This window comes from Mytilus edulis, chromosome 8, assembly GCF_963676685.1.
Source record: "Mytilus edulis chromosome 8, xbMytEdul2.2, whole genome shotgun sequence".
Classification (NCBI taxonomy): domain Eukaryota; kingdom Metazoa; phylum Mollusca; class Bivalvia; order Mytilida; family Mytilidae; genus Mytilus; species Mytilus edulis.
Window position 1 is genome coordinate 66,232,012 of NC_092351.1, and position 23,703 is coordinate 66,255,714.

The 23,703-nt window shown below is 32.2% G+C and overlaps 3 protein-coding genes across 4 annotated transcripts; all 3 read right to left on the bottom strand.

Annotated features, from left to right (window-relative positions):
* Nucleotides 1–1,326: 1,326 nt before the first annotated feature.
* On the bottom strand, nucleotides 1,327–11,131 carry LOC139486822 (uncharacterized). Of its 2 annotated transcripts, XM_071271816.1 has the most exons (8): nucleotides 10,718–11,100; nucleotides 9,825–9,959; nucleotides 8,161–8,259; nucleotides 6,677–6,798; nucleotides 5,856–5,952; nucleotides 4,733–4,894; nucleotides 2,579–2,687; nucleotides 1,327–2,323 (listed from the first exon to the last, which is right to left on the bottom strand). In XM_071271816.1, exons 1-3 carry the CDS (start codon nucleotides 11,031–11,033, stop codon nucleotides 8,162–8,164), a joined length of 549 nt encoding a protein of 182 aa, XP_071127917.1. In that variant the 5' UTR covers nucleotides 11,034–11,100; the 3' UTR covers nucleotides 1,327–2,323; nucleotides 2,579–2,687; nucleotides 4,733–4,894; nucleotides 5,856–5,952; nucleotides 6,677–6,798; nucleotide 8,161. The 2 variants fall into 2 exon arrangements, with proteins under 2 accessions (XP_071127917.1, XP_071127916.1); XM_071271815.1 differs by lacking the exon at nucleotides 2,579–2,687 and having other exon boundaries at nucleotides 10,718–11,131.
* LOC139484292 (fibrinogen-like protein 1) lies at nucleotides 2,085–7,681 on the bottom strand. Its single transcript, XM_071268028.1, has 5 exons — nucleotides 7,627–7,681; nucleotides 6,677–6,798; nucleotides 5,856–5,952; nucleotides 4,733–4,894; nucleotides 2,085–2,323 (listed from the first exon to the last, which is right to left on the bottom strand). Exons 1-5 carry the CDS (start codon nucleotides 7,679–7,681, stop codon nucleotides 2,085–2,087), a joined length of 675 nt encoding a protein of 224 aa, XP_071124129.1.
* A 4,532-nt stretch (nucleotides 11,132–15,663) lies between the features above and the next one.
* LOC139486821 (angiopoietin-1-like) lies at nucleotides 15,664–22,943 on the bottom strand. The gene is made up of 5 exons (XM_071271814.1): nucleotides 22,809–22,943; nucleotides 21,152–21,273; nucleotides 19,893–19,989; nucleotides 17,375–17,536; nucleotides 15,664–16,120 (listed from the first exon to the last, which is right to left on the bottom strand). Exons 1-5 carry the CDS (start codon nucleotides 22,864–22,866, stop codon nucleotides 15,882–15,884), a joined length of 678 nt encoding a protein of 225 aa, XP_071127915.1. The 5' UTR covers nucleotides 22,867–22,943; the 3' UTR covers nucleotides 15,664–15,881.
* Between the last annotated feature and the right edge of the window lie 760 nt (nucleotides 22,944–23,703).

The window sequence follows — 23,703 nt, forward strand, 5'->3', positions numbered from 1 at the left end:
AAAGACGTATTACACAAAGGAGGGACGGAAGATACCAGAGGGACAGTCAAACTCATAAATTGAAAATAAACTGACAACGCCATAGCTAAAAATAAAAAAAGACAAACAGACAAACAAAAGTACACATGGAACAACATAGAAAACTAAAGAATAAACAACCACGAACGCCACCAAAAACTAGAGATGATCTCAGGTGCTCCGGAAGGGTAGGCAAATCCTGCTCCACATGTGTCACCCGTCGTGTTGCTATGTGATAACAAATCCGGTAAAAAGTCTTATTCGGTAGGTTGCATTCATAAAAGGGAAGGGGATTGTAGTTACGACGTAAGGAACATATCCGATATCATTTGTGAAACAGTTATTCAATAACGGTCAACCAACTCGTGATGCTTCCTTGTGAGCAACAACCCTCTATCAAGAAAATCATGATAGGAAATGCAAGCAGGGGAATATCGTATCAATTAGGAGATGTATACACCGTATGCAGGTGCTGCTGGAATATTGCTCCTTAGAAATGGAAAGTTCACAATTGGAAATCTGAAATCATATCTTCTGTCGTAAAGTCCATTAGACCCTCATTGTCAATTTCTAGATGTAAGTCAAGATATGAGGCCGACTTAACTGTGTCTGTTGTATCCTTTATTTCCAGTTCAATGGGAAAGATGCATTCAACATAGTCACCAAATTTTGAATTATTTAGTGAAAGAACATCATCTAAAAAGCGGAAAGTAGAGTTAAAGGATATTGCTAACTTCTTATCTTTCTTCCTAAGAAGTACGTGTAATCTTTCATTTTTAATTTCGTGGATCACACATTAAGATTTAAATTTGCAAAGTTAAGAAGAAGCAGGTCGGATCATAGCAAGTGACTAAATAAACAGCTGCGTTGATAGCGCATGATACGCTCTTCTTCTTGTGTGTGAAGTTTAATGCAATAATCATAAACTGTTTCTGAGATACGGTGCAGCATGTGACCCCCTTTTTTTTTACAAAAATAACACAAAAATAAAAATTTTAATCATCACCAAAAAGTATACAGTTCTATCAATTAATATAACTAAGAATTGTGTATCGTTTTGCGCAATTAATATAAATCGTTTTTGAGATACAGTGCGACATGTGAAAACCCCCTGTTTTTTACAAAAAAAACTCAATATCTCTAAGATAAAAAATTGAATCATCACCAAAAAGTATTCAGATCTTTAGATTAATATAACTACAATGTGAGAAGTGTGTAATGTTTTAAGCAACAATTATAAATCGGTTCTTAGATACGGCGCGACATGTGTAAAAACACACCTCTGCTTTAGTTATAAAGTCTCGTAACTCAAAAAGTTTTATTTTTATTTCCATCAAAAAATATACTGATCGCTTGAACATCATAAGAAACATTTGTGATATTTCTAGATATTTAAGACGCACATTTGTTAAACTTGACAAATATGATCAAATAATGGGAATAGTTATCAAAGGTACCAGGATTTTAATTAAATACGCCAGACACGCGTTTCGTCTACATAAGACTCATCAGAGACGCTCAGTCAAAATAGTTATAAAGCCAAATAAGTATAAAGTTGAAGAGCATTGAGAACCAAAAATTCCAAATAGTTGTGCCAAGTACGGCTAAGGTAATCTATTCCTGGGATACGAAAAGCCTTAGTTTTTCAAAATATTCAATGTTTTGTAACAGGTAATATATAAAAATGATCATATAATTGATATCCATGTCAACACCGAAGTGATGATTACTGGGCTGGTGATACCCTCAGTGACGACACGTCCACTAGCAGTGTCATCTACCCAGTGGTGTAAATAGTTATCAAAGGTACCAGGATTATAATTTAATACGCCAGACATTAACAAATTAGATGTGGATGAATGTTATAGAATCTAGATTGAAATATTAAAAAAATTGTATATATCTTATTTCAATTCCATGAGAGACCTGTATAATTATCCAAATTTAACTGCAAATACAGATAATACATGCATTATATCAAAGACATTTTTTCTACAATGAACATGGTGCTAAGCATTATATATAAATTTTACAGTTCCTGTAGTAAAACATTGTGTCCTTATCATTTATTCTTTTGTAAGCATTGCCATAGATTTATCCAATTGTAAGCCCATATTTAATCCCCAATCTATTTTATTATCCCCATAATCGTTATTCAGGCTTGCATAGTAACAGGCGTTGTACCACCATCCACCTCTATATTTCTGTGCGCATTTACCACTGTAATTATCATTGTCCTGGTTATAAGTTGAAAACTTTTGGCCATTTGCTATTTTGGAAGAGTTATCACCGTTTAGGGAATCGCCTGTAAATATAGATGTTATCACTGATAAAAAAAATTCGTATATATACAACTTACAACACGATTTAACAAAATTATAATTTCTATGTCTGAAATCTTTTCAAGTCTCTAAGCAATTATAATTTACATAGCCATTCTATGTGTATGCAAACAAATTTTAATAGTCGGTGATATACGCTCTAGTGAACTTAACATTACCAATTATTGAACGATACACTTTTAAAAAAAATGTTATGTTTCGGTTTAACATGTCATCACCTTTTTTTACTCAAAATTCGTGAGCAGATCAAGAGTCTCAACCTCTTTAATGTTGTCCCATTTATTCCAGCGGTCAAAGTATCACAAAAATTGATGCATTCCTTCATTTCTGAATGTAAATAAGGTAATTTCATAATGGGTATATTTATGAAAAAAGCACAAAAACATTCTCCTTTCTCTATCAAACAAGGATTTTTTTTTAATGGCTTAATTTCTTAGATATATTTATAATTGTTTGTGTTTCACTCAACTACTAACATATTAAGATAAATCAAATGTTGACACTTCATTATACTAAAATTTAGACCCTTTCAATAACTGTGTTCTCTGGCATTGTATTTGTTGAAATGACTCGAGGTTACAAACGTCAATATACATCTAGGTGTTAGACAGGGTTGGCAAAAACCTGGGTATTATGAATATTTCCCAGCCCAGTGGGAAATACTGGGAAAACCAGGGTTTTACTGGGTTTTAGTGGGTAATACTGGGCAATACTGGGTAATTTAAAATATTTGTCTGAATTTTAAAGAGGATTCAGTGATAAACACAAAGGCAATACATTTAATAAGATATTTATACTCTATTTTGTTTGTCTAGCATTTGTCTAGATTGGCAAATGTAAATTTATAGAAAGCAAATAAATCATTTTTTTTTTCAAATGAATATAGCTCCTATTAAGAATTAACAATTACATGTATTAAAGAAACATCACATTTAAATAATGTATATGTACTGTCACTAATAAATAAGTAATTATTCAGATTAGAACACAGATTTGTTTATGTAACAATAATCAGTCCTTTTAATTTTATAAGTGTTAATGACATGACCCTGTAGGGTGTTTATTTAGCAATATGAATGTATAACAATTAAATTTAACAATTCACTTAAACACTGCAATAAAATGCATTTTTCAAAGTTTGGATTATTGAAACAATACTTGGTAATTAAAAGGTATCTTTAAATGTGCAAATCTTGTATTCTGCCTACACATAGAATTAATAGAGAAGAGTATGAAATTGATTTTTCTAGAAATGACTGTCAACATGGTCAATGGTTATCTGTATAAAATGTATATATTTAGCTGTTATACTATGAAACTATAACAAGTCTTTACTATATTGTGTTAAAATAAGCTTAAAAAATCATATTGCCCAGTAATGCCCACTATTACCCATTTCTTGGAGTATTGCCCAGCCCGGGAAAACCCGGGTTTTCCAGCCCGGGAATTCCCGGGTGGGTAATACTTTGCCAACCCTGCTGTTAGATGAACAGAGTTAACCAAATTGAATGTGTGTGTAATGTGACCAGGACATGATTGAAAGGTGACCAGAGATCAACATAGTCAATATATGTACAAGGTAACACATACTATACAAACGGTCAACGCACACACGTATAGATCATTTCTTTCTAAAATACGTTTGCACAATTTGAATAAATTTTTACAAAATGCGTTTACAGTTTGTCGTTCCTCGTATGTAAGTGCAAACGCTGCATTTATTTCTAACTTCAACATTTAACGAATTATCAAATAAAAGTGAGAATGGAAATGGGGAAATGTGTCAAAGAGACAACAACCCGGCCATAGAGCTAAAAGCTACCAATGGATCTTAAATGTAGTGACAAACTCCCGCACCCGGAGGTGTCATTAAGCTGGCCACTAAACAAATATGTATACTAGTTCACTGAAAATGGACGTCATACTAAACTCCGAATTATGCACATGAAACTAAAGTTAAAAATCATACAAGACTAACAAAGGCCAGAAGCTCCAGACTTGGAACAGGCGCAAAATTGCAACATTTATCCCCACTAAAAAGAGGTATGTCCAAAACAATGTCTAAATTACTCAAATTTAGGTATTGTCCTCCTTCTTTTCATTGCTGCTATTTTCAATAAAAAGGCTTTATCGTCACTATCTTCTTACATTCATTTCTTACATTCATCTGATGAAGACCATGAACTGACAATACAATTAAGTATGCGTAGAGGAGCAATGTCCTCTTTTTTTATAACATCTTCTACAGAAGCTTTTTTCTCTCATAATAAGTTTAATTACATGTGCATGCATATTTACTTAACTATAACAAACGAGACACAATGTTTACAAAACTTTGCTAAGAAATATATGCACTCTATGTGATAACATACCAGCAGTACCACTGTAGCCGGACACTTTTAGCAAGTATTTACTGTGCTCATCTTCTACTCGGAAATTAGAATAATCTGCATATCTTTTGATTCCATCTTTCTCCAGGATGAAACGAGCTCTGTGCTGTCCATTTATTGATATCGCATGTATATAATCATTGCCTGTAAATATTTTGTAAATTAAAATTTGGTAAGCAATGTGCAGAAATATAAGGTATAAGCAATATCAATAAATTTATAATTCCACGTCTTCAAAAATATATTGGAAAGTGCTTCAATAATGCCTTTATAACGTTTGTTAACATTAATTTTTACATTTTTTGCTAGACTTTTACAATTGAATGCAAGCGTTGTTCATATTGAACAAAATACATCAGGAATCCGAGCATCATTTCCATCTTTACATTGACATAAATTTTGTGATCATATTTATATTTCCAGAACATGCACGTTCATTTATAATAAAACAAGTAAAATTAGGTTCATTTTCAAACTTGTGACAGTAATTCATCTGCATTTTGTATTCTGTGTATAGATAATTGGTAATAATTAATTTATATAAAAATGTATCACTAAGTACTTTTCTATTCAGGAAATACAAAACTAAAGAATTGTTACATATATTCATTCAGGAATCTACAATCTGTCGATATCTGTATCTTGGCATTGCACAAGGTCATGTTTTCCTCTGACTGTTTATGACGTCTTTACACTAACTCCATTGGATGTAAGGTATGAACTGATTGATAATTTAGTCTTAGATGCATGATTATTTGATTAGCTGCTAGTGGATTTGAACTAACTGTCAGTAACTGCGAGTATTCTCAAATCTGTACTAAGTGTCTTTTTTTGTTGTAGGGATGTAAAAGTACCCGTTCATGTCCACTTGCAATTGTAGTATTTGTATCCATCTCATTTGTAAAGCTTCTTCAATGGATTTTTATAGTTCGTTCTTATTTTGTACTGTTATATCACAGTCATGTAGAGAGTTGTCTTATTGACAATCATGCCACTTTTTTATTTCCCATAATCAATCAATAGCCGTCTGACTTTTTTTTGTGTTTTTTTAATACACCAAAACAGTGTGTGTTTCTTTTGTTTTGAGAATTCCCTTCATGGTTACCCAGCCAATATTCTCCATTAATGTCCCCAAATCCTTCTATGTACAGCTGCCAACTTTCCCAAAAAGATTGAGAAAAGCCAGCACGTCTTTGGAATACCTGAAATAGAAATGAAATGTGTACAATTAGGACATACAAAAATAAGAAGATGTGGTATCAATCTCAATTTATCGTTTATAGAACGTTCTGCACAAATATAGATTAATTAGATAAACATATTTATATTTTTACTTTAAATACATTATATAGAGTATTAACGTTTTCTTACGATGCATGCACTTCTTCCATTAAAATGAGCTATTATTTTCATACCGGCAAAAGTGTTAACATTAACATGATGAGTGAATTTAGATGAATATCGTGCAATATATATTTCAAATCAACATCTCAAAATATGATACGAATAGCTTTACAGAATTTGTAAATATGTATGGATAAAGCAATATTGTGGTGAACTGTAGGCGATCCGGAAATATCTGATATTTTGCCCAAGTATCACCCGGTATTGTTCTAAATGATTGTCGAAAACATAACTAACTTTCTTTTTTAATTTATTCATATCAATACACATTATATTTTGAGCTTATGATATTGCTTTTTTTAGCCAAGCTTATTGCTGAATGAAACGCGTGCAACCCTTTTGTAACCTTAAGGCTAGTTTATGCCATTTATTATGTACAGGGTAAATAGAAGCATAAAGTATACCTCTGTTAGAAAATCATTAATAAGATAAGCCAATCAAGTTCAAATACAAAAACGAAATAATACTTATTAACAAATGACTTGAACTGAAAGTTTCATAAATTTATCACAAAACACTTACCGTCCATTTTCTATTGTCCTGCAAGACACAGTAAACATATGTTGGGCGTTTTGCACCCGGCGGGTAGATTAAGAAAACACCATCCTTGATAAAGTTGATATCAGCACATTCGTGGGGTATCGCTGGAAAAAGTGTATATTTGTTTTTGTTAAAAGAAATACAAATTGTTTAATTTTTTTCAGGTTACATACTGTTTTTTGTAATTTTATTGTAGAATATACTATCCGCAAAATTCTTTGTAATTCAATATTTGACAGCAAATTTTAACAACCTTCATTAGACAACGGATTTCCAGACAGGATTTCCAAACATACTCACAACTAATTGCATAGTTAAAATAGTAGCATTATTTCATAGGGTTGAACAAACGTTGTGCTAAACAGACGTTCAAAACGTGTTAAACAATATTTCACTTGTAATCAAAAGACGGAACAAATCATTACATTACTTCTTAGTTAAACACACAAATTATTTCCAATACTTTGTCAGAATTGTCTCTAAATACACAAGGTGTAATAACACTATTGATTTTCCCCTATTAGTCTTTGTTAAATTTGCACTTTTCAAAAAATGTGCAGAATTTATCTTTGTTTCAAATAAAGAAATACTTGGCATCAGTAAAGTTTTATCCTGTCCAGTACTATAGTAAAAAATTCACATAACATTTCATTGCATATAAGAAAATAACCATCACCGGAAGCTAACCAATCAAATGTCTCCCCTTATTTAATCTGTGTACAAGGTTTAGTAACCATTTAACCTCAAGTTTACAAAATATTCTATAGAATACCCAAATAAAAACAATAATTGTTCTTTGAAATGCCCAAGGCATATGTTTATGACACAGAATTGTTTACTGCAATCAAATGTAGGATTAATTACTTACAACTGTCTAATTCAAGGGAATATTGGTTTCGACCCTTTTTCGTATACAACCGGATGTGACGTACCATGATTTGGTGGCATTTCACCGAGAGATATAAACTTGTTAGCAAGCAATTCCATTTCTCTTGTGTTCAGCAGTTTTTGTTATACTTGTTTGTTATGTATCAGCACTTGTACATAAAGAAGTGTATAACATAGTAATGCTTGTCACTTCGGTCGTTTCGACAGTCAAAAATCCACCTCAATGACTTTGTTTCTTTCCTTTTGCCGATTAATTTTTTTGGTGTACAAAATCAGATATGTGAAAGCCATTTACTTTTAAATTCAAATTGTGGAAATCAGGCAAAAGAATAATTCGCCGTTTCAGAATCTCATGCATTCTGGGTAATATTTTCATAAACGTACACCGAAACGTTATGATTGGTGTAAGACGTTCTAAACAACGGAAATTCAACCAATGACATAACGTTATTTTCATTTTGGTGTACGAACAATGAGATTACCCATAGTCCTTTAGATTCTAAAAAGGCGAATTAATCATCCTGTTAGTTTTTTTTTTTTTTAACTTTTAATAAATATTGAAACGTTATAGTGTTCACCCTACTCCTGTTTATTTGTTCCTACTGGTAACTGTTTCCGTTGGTCTATACATTCAGGAATTTTGTCAGTGTTGACGACGGCAGTCATGTTGTCAAATCCTGCGATGAAGACAAAAAATATTACAAATACTTCTTTTGTCGTAAACCAGCTTATGTATATAAATTAAGACCCTAATATTTAGTTACTTTTAAACTGGACTGGCGTTCATTATCACTGGACTAGTATATATTTGTTTAGGGGCCAGCTGAAGGACGCCTCCGGGTGCGGGAATTTCTCGCTACATTGAAGACCTGTTGGTGACCCTCTGCTGTTGTTTTTTATTTGGTCGGGTTGTTGTCTCTTTGACATATTCCCCATTTCCATTCTCAATTTTATCGATTTAAAAAAAAACAACAACAAAGGAGTACTAACAACCACATGGAAACCAATAAAGCAACCAATAACAAATAACAAAGAAAGACATATATTTGTACACTATAACAAGCTCTTCCAAACTCGAAAAAAATGTTAATAAATAAAACAGAGACTTTTGAAGGTATGTGTTAAATACTTAAAACCTTACGATTTTACATGACACAAACACTCACGATGTACTTGACATTAGACAGGCAACTGGATTTGAAGATTGTAAGACTCCGTGTACATATCCTAAGTGGACGTACCAAAGAAATGTCAAAGACATAATTAAACTAAAGGGGAAAATGGTATAGTCAATAATAAATACAAAACTACATGCATAAAATAATAAACGATGGTGTTGACCTGATACATACGATACAGTATATTTTTTTAAACAGCGAGTAGAAAATTGAGGCGAATGATACATGTACCAGAGAGACATAAAAACTCATACGTCGAAAACGAGCAAGTTACAAAAAATATATATCATAAATATGCAGTTCTCGTCGTTTACAAGAAAACTGAGTCGAGAGATCGCAAAGGGCAATTCCCGCAGGCAACAGAAGAAGCAATTTTAGAAGGTTAATTTTTATCACTAAAATGTACTTAAAGATGATTTAACAGGACAGTATTTTGTATTAAAAAAAATATAGGTTCCAGAGGCTTTTCGTCTGCATTTTTTACTGATCCCAAAATCCATGAATTCTTCACTTGAAAATATCTTGTTACAACAAAGAAAGACTGCACAGTTCTATTAGGACTACGGAAACTGTATCATTTTTCTATTGTATATTCTAAATGTCTAAGTACTATGTTGTTTGCATAAAATGGCTGCGTCCATATCATTCATTTGTTAAATGTAACTACCCAAACATAAACGTTCCAACTTGATAGTATCTTAAAAGTAAAATAACAAAAATCCCGAACTTCGAGAACTAATAACTAAAAGATATTAAACGAATGGTTTCAATTTAGTTTTTTATTTCGATAGTGAGATGTAGCATTTCTACAATCATCCAAATAAATGGAAAAATCAGCAAAAATGCATTGCATTGCAAAATGATTAGCAGAGTTACCGTACCTTGAATTTTATTATTGATTATTATTATTATGTAAAAGATGGTATGGTATCTAAGTTTTGATATTGAATATAAAAAAAAATATATATTGAAAAACGTACAAGTAGTTAAAGTATCTAATTGGACAGATTGTATTGTTTTTTAAAACTAATTGACGATTAGACAAAATTATTTCTATCATTTACCTTTTTTAACAATGGACAAATCTACCATTTGTTTTTGTTGGTTTTGAGTAGATTCCAGGAGCTGTTTAAATTGTTGCGCAACTTGCAGAACTGTGTCTGTATATTCGGTGACGACGGCAGTCAAGTTGTCATATCCTACAGCAAAGAAACATATTAAATGAGGTAAAATAGAGTAATTCATGCAACTGCTTTAAATTAAGACTTATCTTCAATTACAATAATCAGTGAGTTTGTAATTAAACCTACACAAATGTTCAATCGGTATGCTTTGTCGTTTTTGTAGCGACTTAAGGCAATGTGTCTAGAGACGTAGACAACTCGAAAACAAACCTATGTGTAAATGTTTTGTGTGTGCGATGACGATTTCTTAAATGGTCAGGTACGCAGTTTGCAAACATCTTTATCGTTCTATTACCTTCAATTGTGTTGATGTGTTTTTAGCCTTTTTCACTTTTTTGGAATTTGAGCGTCACTGCTGAGTCTTTTGTAGACGAAAAGCGCGTCTGGCATCAATCCAAACTTTAATCCTGGTATCTATGATGAGTTTATATATGTAACTGACTATAATTTGCGCTTCATCGTCCACTATAAAAGCATTACCCCTGTATAACTGTGCGGTAAATATACGTACATAAACAATATCTACTCATGATTTGATACAAAACTAAGTTCGGGCATTATCTTCGGTATTGAATTTTTGTTGATGAATCATCCTGATATTTTTCGAACTTCGAGTTCTCATCTGTATCTGACGAAACTCTTTAAACTGTTTTAAAACTGTTATCTTTTAATAAGCATTGTACTGAATATTGAACTCGTAATAATACTTATCAATATGTAAATTTATAAAGATAAATATAATTTTTATTTATACGTAAAATACAAACAAATACCTTTTTCTTTGAAAACATTTTCAACTACAATCCTTAATTCGTTATTCCGGCTAACACTTGAATTCTTTTCAATATCAGAAACGTATTCCTTGAGGTTTTCTTCCATATCACCAATTTGTGCTTTCACTGCTGCAAAGACATGTGCCTTTATACGTCGGTTTGCTTTAGACAAATCAAGGGTGGCAAATAATGGAGCGTTTTGGGTATCAAGTAATGGAACATCAATTTCATCGTCATTTACTGCAGTGGTCAATTGTGATAACAAACAAAGTATAAATCCATATTTCAATATTTTGAAAAGCAAAACGTCATCCATGTTTAAAAAGATAACCTGTAATTGTTCGCTGTGTCTGTAAGTGTTTCTCTGGCTATTAAATAGTATATCGAAAATCTTCAAGAGGTTAGTTTTAATGGATTTAGTTAAATAAAACCTCTTAACGACAGTGACTTAAGAAGAAATTCAAGTACATGTAATGATACCTGACCTGACATATAACCTACATACTAAAGAATATAGCTCGCAAAAACTCTTTGACAGTCATCGTCCTAGTTTGTAGTTATAATAGAAAAGGAATTGCTCCTCCTTCCTCCCGACTCTCTTATTCGTATTTGAAGTAATAAGGTGCTATAGAATACAACAGCCATTCTAGAGATGTTTTTTATGAAAAACATGAAACCATTTATGCTTAGCCCAATTACTTTATCTGTTACATTCTGCAATTTCAAGCAAAAGCTAGGTTGTCTCGAGTTCAAATTAGGTCACAGTTACGTAATGTCAAAACTGTGTATTCTGGCTTTGTCTGAAAAAAAAGATATTTTTAAATGTATACAGGTGCACAAAAGGCCCAGGAAGTGTCCAAAAACATGGTGCTTCTGAAGTAAGGACGAAATTGAAGATAATTGAGGACGAAACATTTCCAAATACAGCTTTGGTAAACTTATCCAGAGATTATAGGGATATATGGTATGATAACAAATGAGACAACAATCCAAAAGGGTTTTTAGATGTTGAAATCATACCATCGTAAGTACCAACGCTACTACGTGTTGGTTGATTGCCATCAAATAACCGTTTAACAGATGATAGTGGATGATATATGCTCATTTAGTCGTAACAACAATCCCGTTTCCATTTCCCGAAAGTTAGCTATGGAACTAAATATATATGCCTTATATGAAGCAGAATCTGCGTACCCTTCTGGGACACCTGATATCACCGCCGGTTTTTGATGGGGTTCGTATTACTCAATCTTTAGTTTTCTGTGTTGTGTTTTGTGTATTTTTGTTTGTCTGTTTGTCTTTTTCTTTTTTAGCCATGGCGTTATCATTTTATTTTCGAAATCTGAGTTTGAATGTCTTACAGCTGGTATCTTTCAAATCACTTCTACATGTTTTGTTTCTGTACGAGTGGTCATTGAATGACACTTTAGTTGGTTATTTAGAGGAATACGATAGTTTTTAGTTGTAATCATTTCATACTTGCAAAAATATTGTGACATTCTCTTAGCTGGTTTCTCGTCATTTGTTATTGTTGACATCACATAAACAATAATTACTTAAATTGCCAAAGTACGAAATCCTATTAGGGTCACAATTTTGTTTTTATTCATCTCGTAACGAGATAATCATCGCTTAATTACGAAATGATTATCTCGTAATTACAAGATAAAGATATCTTATCTCGTAATTACATGATAGTTTTCTTGTAATGACGAGATAAAACAATGATAATCGCGTAATTACGCGAACGTTTTCTCGTAATTACAAATAATTGTAACCCTAATAGGCTTTCGTACCAAAGTGTTGTTGTGTCTTTGAAAAAAAAATGTTATATTGGCCATTTCTGTTTGGAAATAATGCACCTTTGGTAATAGTTGAAATAAGGAATTGATTAGAAAGCCAAATTCGACATAGAGGATGAAACCAACAATGCATATAAGTACAACCTCCATCAATTTTCGTGTCTTCATACAAATTAAAGTCGGAATTTCTAATTTGTTTTCTGTACAATAATTTCGTTTTGCCTCGTTGCTATAAGAACGTAATGGAGGACCAAAAATAGGTGGTGCCACTATTACGAAGCATAAAGCTTGATCTTGTTGAATATAATGTAACATAGTTTAACGTTTTTTCATATAAATGCATTTTGTGGCATTGACTTATGATTTTAAGAATAGCAGAATTAAGTCTTACAATGGTTTGTATAAACATTTTTATACAAGACAACAAAAACTAGAGGCTCTAAAGAGCCTGTGTCGCTCACCTTGGTCTATGTGAATATTAAACAAATGGATTCATTACAAAATTGTGTTTTGGTGATGTGATGTGTTTGTACATCTTACTTTACTGAACATTCTTGCTGCTTACAATTATCTCTATCTATAATGAACTTGGCCCAGGAGTTTCAGTGGAAAATATTAGTAAATATTTACAAATTTTATGAAAATTGTTAAAAATTGACTCTAAAGGACATTAACTCCTTAGGGGGTCAATCGACCATTTCGGTCATGTTCGCTTTTTTTTTAATGTCTTACTTTGCTGTACATTATTGCTGTTTACAGTTTATCTCTATCTATAATAACATTCAAGATAATAACCAAAAACAGCAAAATTTCCTTAAAATTACCAATTCAGGGGCAGCAACCCAACAACGGGTTGTCTGATTCATCTGAAAATTTGAGGGCAGATAGATTTTGACCTGATTAACAATTTTACCCCGCGTCAGATTTGCTCTAAATGCTTTGGTTTTTGAGTTATAAGCCAAAAACTGCATTTTACCCCTATGTTCTATTTTTAGCCATTGCGGCCATATTGGTTGGTTGGCCGGGTCACCGGACACATTTTTTAAACAAGATACCCCAATGATAATTGTGGCCAAGTTTGGTTTAATTTGGCCCAGTAGTTTCAGAGGAGAAGATGTTTGTAAAAGTTAACGACGACGGACGACGGACGCCAAGTGATGAGAAAAGCTCACTAGGCCCTTCGGGCCAGGTGAGCTAATAAAAAGATATCGTTTGAAATGTCAGACGCAATGGTTCCACCTTGTTTTGTTTGTTTGTTTAATTAGGTTCTTGATGAAAAGTCTCTTAATATATTTTCTGAAGAAGCATTCAACATTTCACAGAACATTCGTAAATATGTGCTGCTCTACCAGACAGTATGGTGTCAAATTGTAAATAACATAATTACTTCATTTAGTCCTAGTCTAGCAGTATATTGATCATGTTTGTATGTGAATTTTAACTTGCTATCATCTTTTCGACGCCTAATTTTGTATAAAAAAATTCATGACTTACTTTTCAAATTTTTCATAAAACGTGCTTGCATTGATAACAATCGAATGAACTGTACAATTGTCGTGCATTGATACTCAGTGATATAAAGAATCATGAACAACTTAGAAAAAAATATGTATGTCTGCACTGATGGATTTTATCAACTATTTTTTCGAATCCTCTTAAATGCTCATTCTTAAATGTATGTTTATATGGTAAAGAAAATGATGTATTTCAAGTTTAAAGAAGGTTTTCAAATGGTGAAGTTGAAATCATCCCATTGTAAATTTTATGGACATCATCGACAATTGGTTGACAGGAATATCTGTTTAAAAAATGACGACGGATTTGCTTCAATTGTTATAATTCACACTCTTTTTTTCCCAGAATGTTACATACCGAATTAGATTTATCACGGAGATTGTTATTGAAGGTATCGACATTTCAGTAGTCAGTACTGTTGTGTTGACCTAGCATGTCGGTTATGCCTTCATGTTCTGTAAAATAAACATTCCATTTTATGTTCCAAGTCAGGAATATTACAGTTGTTGTCCATTCGTTTGATGTGTTTTATCATTTTATTTTGCCTTTTGATCAGGGAAGTTCCGTTTTAAATGTTCCTCGAAGTTCAGTATTTTTGTGATTTTATTTTTCATTGTACTTCCATCAGTTACACAACGGGTGCCATATGTAGAACAAGATCTGTATATACTTCCCAACCATCTAAGATCGTCTTTTTTTAGGTGTTCTATGTTATGTGTTTTACTGTTGTAAATGTCAAAAGTAGGGATGCAGCAGTCAGCATTGTGTTGTAATCATAATCACTATAAAAACAAATTAATATGTCAACGAAGTAAAACATAATGAAATATATATAAATCACATAGCCAAGCAATGAACAAATAAAATAGGTTAAAATGTTAAAAATCAAAGACAAGAATACAAAAATGACCATGGAACACTAACACACAGTTGAAATTTACAAGTAAAATTACCATGCAACAGAAAAAGTATACTACCAATTGTTATAATTCAATCTCTTTTTTCCCCGAATTTTACCTTCCGAATTAGATTTATCACGGGAATTGTACTTACATGAGTAACACAACAGGTGCCACATATTTAACAAGATCTGTATATACTTCCCGAGCATCTTAGATCTCCCTACTGTTTAGGTGTTCTTTGTTGTGTTTTGTGTTCTGTTGTAAATGTCAAAATAGGGATACAGCCGTCAGCATTGTGTTATAATCTTAATCACTACAAAATTAACCTATATGTCTTATGGTATGTTCCAAGGAACGAGACATCCTTCGTCGTTGTCCTGGTTCATCAACTTTCTGCCCAGACACTGGTTACGGGTATTTTTATATTATATTTTATCTCCAAAATGTGATTGAGATCTTATATTACTAAAGTTAAGTGGTAACGTCAATATGGTCGAACCAAAGTGGATTGACTATAATGACTATAGTTAGTCAACACCACAAGTTAGTCAACACCACAAGGTAACAAACTACAAAATCGAGTAATACATGTTTGTGCGAATTTATTGACATGCGCACTATTTCAAAATTAATTACGGTTGGCGCTCGAAGTGGGCCATAGAATGGAAAACACATGAAATAAACACACAAGGTGGTTTTATTTTAAAACAAATGAAATAAATTGAAATTGAAATAAAGGCCGTTTTTAATTGCAATTAGACAACATTTCACCACAAAAACAAAAAAAAACAAGAATATTAACCAACACAGGTTTACATCTTTTAATCTAACCACAAAGCTGTACTTTTTCCATATGTTCGTAAAGTAAATATTACATATCATGTGTATTAGCTTCCAGAATGTTTTAAACTTGTTTTTACAGAATGTAACATTTTCCCGCCATTTTCATACTTTGGTTATCATAACCATGGATGTATCCAAGTGAAAACCCATATGAAAATACCAACTTATTTTATAACTGTCCATGTCATTCAGACTGGCATAGTCGCATGAATTATACCACCATCCACCTTCATTCATGATTGCACAATTAGACTTCTTATTATTATCATTGTCCCGGTCATAAGTTGAAAATTTCTGTCCATTTGCTCTCCCTTGAGAATCAACACTGTCAATGGAATCGCCTGTAAAAGACACAAACTCTCAAAATACGACATTAATAAGATATTTTAACTATAAAAAGTTAAAAATACAGTTGAAAGTTTTTGTCTGATGGCTGACCATGGTGTGTCGTTTCTCTTTTCGCAATTTGTTTCACAGATAAGCGAAAAAATCCAATTGTCTATGAAAGACATTCTATTGATTTGTATTTTACAATTTTACAAGGTTCTTTGTCAATCCAAACATTGCAAATTCAGTAACCCAGAGACTAAATGAAGTGTATGTCAACATTTAAACGTATTGTGCGACATTCAAAAAAGAATCACTTACAACATATACCTTGTAGTCCACCATGTTATACAATTTAAATGAGAAGAGTCCGTTATACTTAAGCATTCACTGGGTTAAAGCTTATGACAATAACACGATTCACGGTCATCCCAAGATTGCGGATGCAAATTTAGCTCAGTATCAGTATTGTCTGTTAAAGTAATTCTATATCATTTTCTTTACAAAGCATATGTTGGTACGATGTAAATGTATAAATGATTTACACATAAATCACAAATAACTACCGCGAAATGTGCACGAAAAAGGAAATTGGAATGAAAAAATCGCTAAGATAACCGTCAAACAGACAATACAGAAATTGACCTAATTTTTCATCCGCCATCTTTGGATGACCGTGAATCGGTTATCAGCTTTACCCTAGTGAACATTACACAAACAAAAACAAAATCAGATTTAGTTTCAAACACAAGGTGTAGAAATAACTTAATAGCAATACATAAAATGATTGTTGAGGTGAACTGCAACAAAATATGTAATCAAAGCATCAGCAGCATCTTATAAGTCGTTTATACTGCACAGGATTTTTTCATGAATCTTGTTATGATACATCTTTGCTGAGTAATTCTACAACTGGCTCGGTTAACTGAAGGTTTCACCATTTCAGTGGTCATCACTGGTGTGTTGACCTAACATATCCTTGATAATTTCATGTTTTGTAAAATTAACCTTCCTGTTTTGTGCAGATGAAACGTGCGACTAGCGTTCTTAATTTCAAGCCTGATACTTTTGATGGTTATTTTCTTAACGATCAAATACAGCTTAAAATGCCGTCGTATGAAATCAAATAATTTTGTATTATTTAGCAATAGAATAGTATTTCCATATTACAAAACGATTTTATATTAATACCCCATAAGAAGCATTAACCTGAAACCAATTTGCTGTACCATTAAATATTTCATTAATTATCAATTCAAATAACTTACCAGCAGTTCCGCTATAGCCAGACACTTTTAACTTGTATTTACTTTTTTCGTCTTTCATTCGGAAATTTGAGTATTCTGCATATTTTTTGGTTCCATCTTTACCCAAGATGAATTTTACTCTATGTCGTCCATTTGTCGATATCGAGTGTATAAAATCATTTCCTGTAAATACCAAGTTTATCATGTACTTGGTTAAATTGAAAAAAAGATGATCAAAGTCAAATGTCTAAGGTCAGTCATGATTTAAATTGACTTTTTCCTCAACATCGCTATTCTTTCGAAATTATATAATTATTATGATAATGACAACATATCTAGCCAAATCATTACTTGGGACATGTTGAATATTTAATTTAGTTGAGAAGCTACTTTGACATTTGACATTGTTAAAAGATTTGCTGTATTTTTATATATTTCATTGATCATAAAATTGAGAAAGGAAATGGGGAATGTGTCAAAGCGACAACAACCCGACAATAGAGCAGACAACAACCGAAGGCCACCAATGGGTCTTCAATGTAGCGAGAATTCCCGCACCCGTAGGTGTCCTTCAGATGGCCCCAAAAAAATATGTATACTAGTACAGTGATAATGGACGTCATACTAAACTCCGAATTATACACAAGAAACTAAAATTAAAAATCATACAAGACTAACAAAGGCACGAGGCTCCTGACTTGGGACAGGTGCCAATGTAGAAAAGTAAACGCATAACAATACTCACAATACAATTCAGTTCAAGAGAAGTCCGAGTCCGATGTCAAAAGATGTAACAAAAGAAAATAAATAAAATGACAATAATACATAAATAACAACAGAATACTAGCAGTTTTAAAACTGATATGCCAGCTCCAGACCTCAATTAAACTGATTGAAAGATTATGTCTTCATCATATGAATATCAGGCACAATCCCTCCCGTTAGGAGTTTAGTATCATACTATCATAAAATATACATACACAGACGATTCCTATAGTCATTTGATTTGAGGTCTTTGTCTTATGACTTTCGAATTGAAGTCAAGGTCACACATACGTTGATGTTTTAAAAGTGGACTTGATAAAGCAGTAGATACTTTTGCATTTGGAAGGACTACGAATGCCCTTGAAACAGTCAATCGGAAGTGACATTAGGTTAACATAAAGTAGATATTCATATGATATTCATATGATGATAACTTAATTTTTCAAGCAGTCTAATTGAAGTCTGGATCTGGCATGTCAGTTAAGTGCTAGTAGTCTGATGTTATTCATGTATTATTGTCATTTTGTTTATTTTTTGGGGTTTCATCTTCTGACATCAGACTCGGACTTCTCTTGAACTGAATTTTAATGTGCGTATTGTTATGCGTTTACTTTTCTGCATTGGCTAGAGGTGTAGGGGGAGGGTTGAGATCTCACAAACATGTTTAACCCCGCCGTATTTTTGCGCCTGTCCCAAGTCAGGAGCCTCGTGCCTTTGTTAGTCTTGTATTATTTTAACTTTTAGTTTCTTGTGTACAATTTGAAGTTTAGTATGGCGTTCATTATCACTGAACTAGTATATATTTGTTTAGGGGCCAGCTGAAGTACGCCTCCGGGTGCGACAATTTCTCGTTGCATTGAAGACCTTTTGGTGACCTACTGCTGTTGTCTGCTCTATGGTCGGATTGTTGTCTCTTTTTGGCACATTCCCCATTTCCATTCTCAATTTTATGTTTTACATTAATAAACTAAAATAATTCATATCTATTTGATTATGGGATAATTCGAAAGATCATATAAGACCGGAATTGCAATTTCCTTAACCGGAAGATTGTCTTTTTTTCACAAAAAGGTTCATGATAACTGTATAGTTTTCAAGCCAATATAAAACATCCTTTTATATAGCATTAATTTTCGAACACAGAAGTAGCTAATAACTTCCCTTATTTCAAGTAAAAGGACATTAATGTTTTTGGTACTTGGTACAGGCTATCTGTTTTCGAAAACTTTTACTAATTTTGTTATCTTTCTTATATTACTTTTAAAACATCGAAGCCCATGTAGCTGTTATAGCATAGTTATTATGGTAGCAAATGAAAAAGGGAAAAATGTCAAAATTGTGATAGCAATGTCCGACATCTGGTTTTGTGTTATTTATAAGTTATACATGTACCTCATCTTTGAAATTTATTGAATTTGGTTTTAGTGCCCGTGATGATCAAGCTGTTTTCGTTACCCCAAAAAGAAACACTTACATATTCCAAAATTATACCGTTAGATATAAAATGTTTTTAAAACGTGAAGACATAAAAAAAAGGCCTTTAAGTAAGTCTTTATATTTCGTTTCTATTTGGATACTCTAAGATATAACACTTAAAATTCAATTTTTGCAACGAAAGCAGTTGTATTCTTTAACCTTCGATATTCAAATAATGAACACCCCAAGAAAACATGAAGAGAAACAAAGCATGCATTAAGTACGGAAATCATAGTTTGTTCAAATAAATATGGTACGACAATGAAGCAGGTGTGTGCTCCTCTATTAAAAGCATTACCTAACCAATGTTCTCCGGAAGCCTCCCCAAAGCCTTCTTTATATTCGTTCCATGATCTATAGAAATCAACTGAGAAGTCAAAACGTCGTTGGATTACCTGAAAGATATATAATATTTATGTGTTACATTCTGGTAATATTTGAATCGATATTGAAAAATATTATTATTGTTATAAAAATATCTGCACAAATTCTTTCAATCATCGACATTAACTCGTATCAGGTTTTACGTTTTTATCGGCACATACTTTGACTTTGTTTTTGAAATCTCAAAACTAAACTATGTGTAAATGCTGTATATTAATGAACTTTACTGACCGTACGTCCTGTAGATATTGTGAACTGATATTGTTGCATTGCACAATGTCTGAGGTGGGTTTTTTTTCAGACTGTGTATGACGCCTTTCAGTGAATGTGCACAGATTGATACCTTAGTCTAGGATAACATGATTTATTTATTGGTTACGTTTAGCTTCGAACAAGCTTTTAGTTAATATGAGTATCATTAGACTTTCCCTTTGTGTCTTTTGTCTTTGGTTGAGTTCACAACAATATTTCCCATTATGTCCAACGTCTGACACATTTATTTCTTTATCCCGCCGCATTTACCATATCCCTGTTCTAGTTCAAGATCTTGTAATTCATGGTTGTCGTTTGTTTTTGTCCCTCATAATCGCTAATTGTTTTATATTTTCCACAGCCATTTGTCTTTTGTGGGATTTTATGGCTGACTATACAGCATGGGCTTTGCTTATTGATGAAAGCCGCCGTACGGTTACCTATAGGTTCTTTAATCGGCTTCATTTTGGACATTTAATAATTGTCATATCACATCTCCTGATTACATATATATTTGTATAATGAGATAGATGTGTATGATACAACATAATTCAAATACTGAAATGAAAACAAGTTTCGGATTTTGAAAGCTTTTAGAATACTACAAATAAACTCATCATAGGTACCAGGATTAAATTTTGTATTTACCCCAGATGCGCGTTTCGTCTATAAAAGACTCATCAGTGACGCTCAAATCCAAAAAAGTTAAAAAGGCCAAATAAACTATAAAGTACGAAGTTGACGAGCATTGAGGACCAAAGTTCCTAAAAGTTTTGCCAAATACAGCTAAGGTTATCTATTCCTGATGTGACATTAGTATTTCAAAAATTCAAAAATTGTTTTACAAATGTATCCGAATTATAAACGATTTATCAAAGTTTGAATCTTAAACTTTGTTATTTTAATATAAACACAACTAACCGTCCATTTTCTGTTGTCCTGCCACACACAATAAGCACGTTTAGGTTGATTTTCACCTCTTGGGTAAATCACGTAAACACCATCTTTTAAAAAGTCAACATCAGCGCATTCCCGCGGTTTTACTGAAAAAAAGTGTTTTGCTTGTTCATAAAAATAAGTAATATTGTGTACACTTGTCTGAAATTGACTATATTTTTTTTATCATCTATCGGAGTGTACTGAAATATTTATGTTAGGTCTGTAGCAAAATTCATTTCCTACATATTAAAGACCAAACAATCGCAGTACCGTTATTGTTTTTAAAACAATAACTGTACGTTATTCGATGTTTATATGATGAAAACACAATCATATGAATAGTAGAAATATAATTATGCTATACACTGACCGCATTATGGACAACAATACAACATTAAAAAAAAGTACTTCAGTTGAATTACAATAGATTCATAAATACATTATGCGTTCAACAGAGAGAATAGTAGTTTTTAAGTTATTTTAATTGATCTGTGTATCGTTTTAATGTAAAGCTGTATTTCATTGTCCCTTCTTTTCATAAATCATTCAACTTAGGACATTAGAGCAGTGTGTTTGCTCGTTAGTTACAAACTTTCCTTGGTGAATCAAAAAAACTAAAAGAAATAATCATGCAATTTTATTTTTGTTTCTATTTTGTCTAGAGTGAGTATAAAACAAAATGAATTCAAATAACAGTTACATAATACATTGAAACAGGATAAAAAATAATTATCTGCATGATCAGAACAAATTGAAATTTTCTCAAGCAATACTCGAGGTAAATTTAACATAGTAAAGGATTACCCATCAACCAAATGTTCACGAAACAAAGTAATTAAGATAAACAGTCAGAATGTTTCCTATATCGACTTTTGTCGTCATAAGCTTGACTTGACAAAAGAAAATAAGAAAAAAATGTCGTTCAATCTTTAATATAGCATTATCGTCATTATTTTTTTTTATTTTTTTTTTAATGTCGGTGTCTTTTATAACTTCTTATGACGCATTGTTTTTGCTGATTGCCAAACGCCGTACGTTGACTTTTAGTTGCTCACATCTACTTCATGTTGTCTCATGCATTCATGTCGCTGGTAACTAATTGGCAGTAATATATACTAATACAGTATCATATATTTTTTTTCTTTCTTCAAAACACTTTTAAAAGAGATTTAAAAGAGGGACGAAAGATACCAGAGGGACAGTCAAACTCATAAATCAAAAATAAACCGACAACGCCATGGCTAAAAATGAAAAAGACGAACAGACAAATAATAATACAAATGACACAACATAGAAAACTAAATAAGCAACACGAACCGCACCAAAAACTAGGGGTGATTTCAGGTTCTCCGGAAGGGTAAGCAGATCCTGCTTTACATGTGGCACCCGTCGTAATATTTTACACAATAAACTTTGATTCAAAAGTTTAGATATAAACATTTTAATTATTCAATGTCCATGTGTATCTTGATGTTTGATCCTTTTTGTAATTAGCTCTGACTTTTTACGTATTTTCGTTATTTTGTTTATCCTTATTAGACAGAATAGCTCCAAACACTTAAGGCATGTACGCTTTAAATACTAAGATTAATTTATATTGCTATCATTTTAAAACAAAATTACTTTATAAAATCTCTACCTTTTTTCTCGACAGTCGTATAAATGATTTTTATACGACTGTTAAATCTTGCTGACATCTTCTTTTGATCATCTTGAATTCGCAAAATAGCATCAGTATTCTTTTTCACGGCGTCAGTGTAGTTGTAATATCCTTCAAAATCGAATAAATATAAAAATGAAACTTGTGCATGGTTTAAATTTTTTTCAAAATAATAACGATAATTTCAACCAATAATTTTCTACATACAAATTATCAAAAATAGCTGATTTGATCAAATATTATTCAATTTATTTAAATGCAATTTTTTCCCAAACTTAAATGTTCAAATCAAATTAAAAGTAGTGAAATCTTCACATACATGTATATATGAAACAGTCCATGCAAAAAGTACAAAAACGAAAACAAAATCTAAAATTCTAAATGGTGTGCATAATTTTTAGTTGCAGTCTTTTCATTTACTATAAAATACCGTTACTTTTTCTCGTACGATTAGGCAGTGAATAAACTCATCATAGATAGATACCAGCATTACAATTTTATATTTACGCCAGACGCGCGTTTCGTCTACGGACTTACATAACATTTCAGTGCTTCAATCCCTTTTCCTTTGTTTAAAGATTAATATCAATTATCGCAAATGTTTTATTTATTTGTCCACGTATAGGGTCAGTGTCTTCACTTGCCTCTTGATTATGTTCTCACAAAGCAGTCATCAAGAAAGTTTATTTTGAGCGGCAATGCGTATAACCCCGACTGAGAACAGTTGATCTGTAGAATGTTAAATAAATTAACTCAACTTTTACAAGGATAAGTCGACATAATATTACCATTTCCTGTCAGATAACTTGTGTGTGTGATCTTTCTTAATACATAGGTAGAGATGATGAAAAATGTTGACTATAGTGTGCAACGT

Excerpts from the sequence above, each read along its gene's own strand:
- LOC139486821 (XM_071271814.1), bottom strand. The coding sequence starts at position 22,866 with ATGTCAGCAAGATTTAACAGTCGTATAAAAATCATTTATACGACTGTC. Across the intron at positions 19,990-21,151 it reads AGGACAACAGAAAATGGACG|GTAATCCAACGACGTTTTGA; the intron begins GTTAGTTGTGTT and ends TATATCTTTCAG. Across the intron at positions 16,121-17,374 it reads TGGCTATAGCGGAACTGCTG|GCGATTCCATTGACAGTGTT; the intron begins GTAAGTTATTTG and ends TGTCTTTTACAG.
- LOC139484292 (XM_071268028.1), bottom strand. The coding sequence starts at position 7,681 with ATGGAATTGCTTGCTAACAAGTTTATATCTCTCGGTGAAATGCCACCA. Across the intron at positions 6,799-7,626 it reads TGAAATGCCACCAAATCATG|CGATACCCCACGAATGTGCT; the intron begins GTACGTCACATC and ends CACTTTTTCCAG. Across the intron at positions 4,895-5,855 it reads TAATGGAGAATATTGGCTGG|GCAATGATTATATACATGCG; the intron begins GTAACCATGAAG and ends AAATATTTACAG.
- LOC139486822 (XM_071271815.1), bottom strand. The coding sequence starts at position 11,033 with ATGGATGACGTTTTGCTTTTCAAAATATTGAAATATGGATTTATACTT. Across the intron at positions 9,960-10,717 it reads AAATGTTTTCAAAGAAAAAG|GATATGACAACTTGACTGCC; the intron begins GTATTTGTTTGT and ends TCTTTGCTGTAG. Across the intron at positions 8,260-9,824 it reads TTTGTCCATTGTTAAAAAAG|GATTTGACAACATGACTGCC; the intron begins GTAAATGATAGA and ends TCTTCATCGCAG.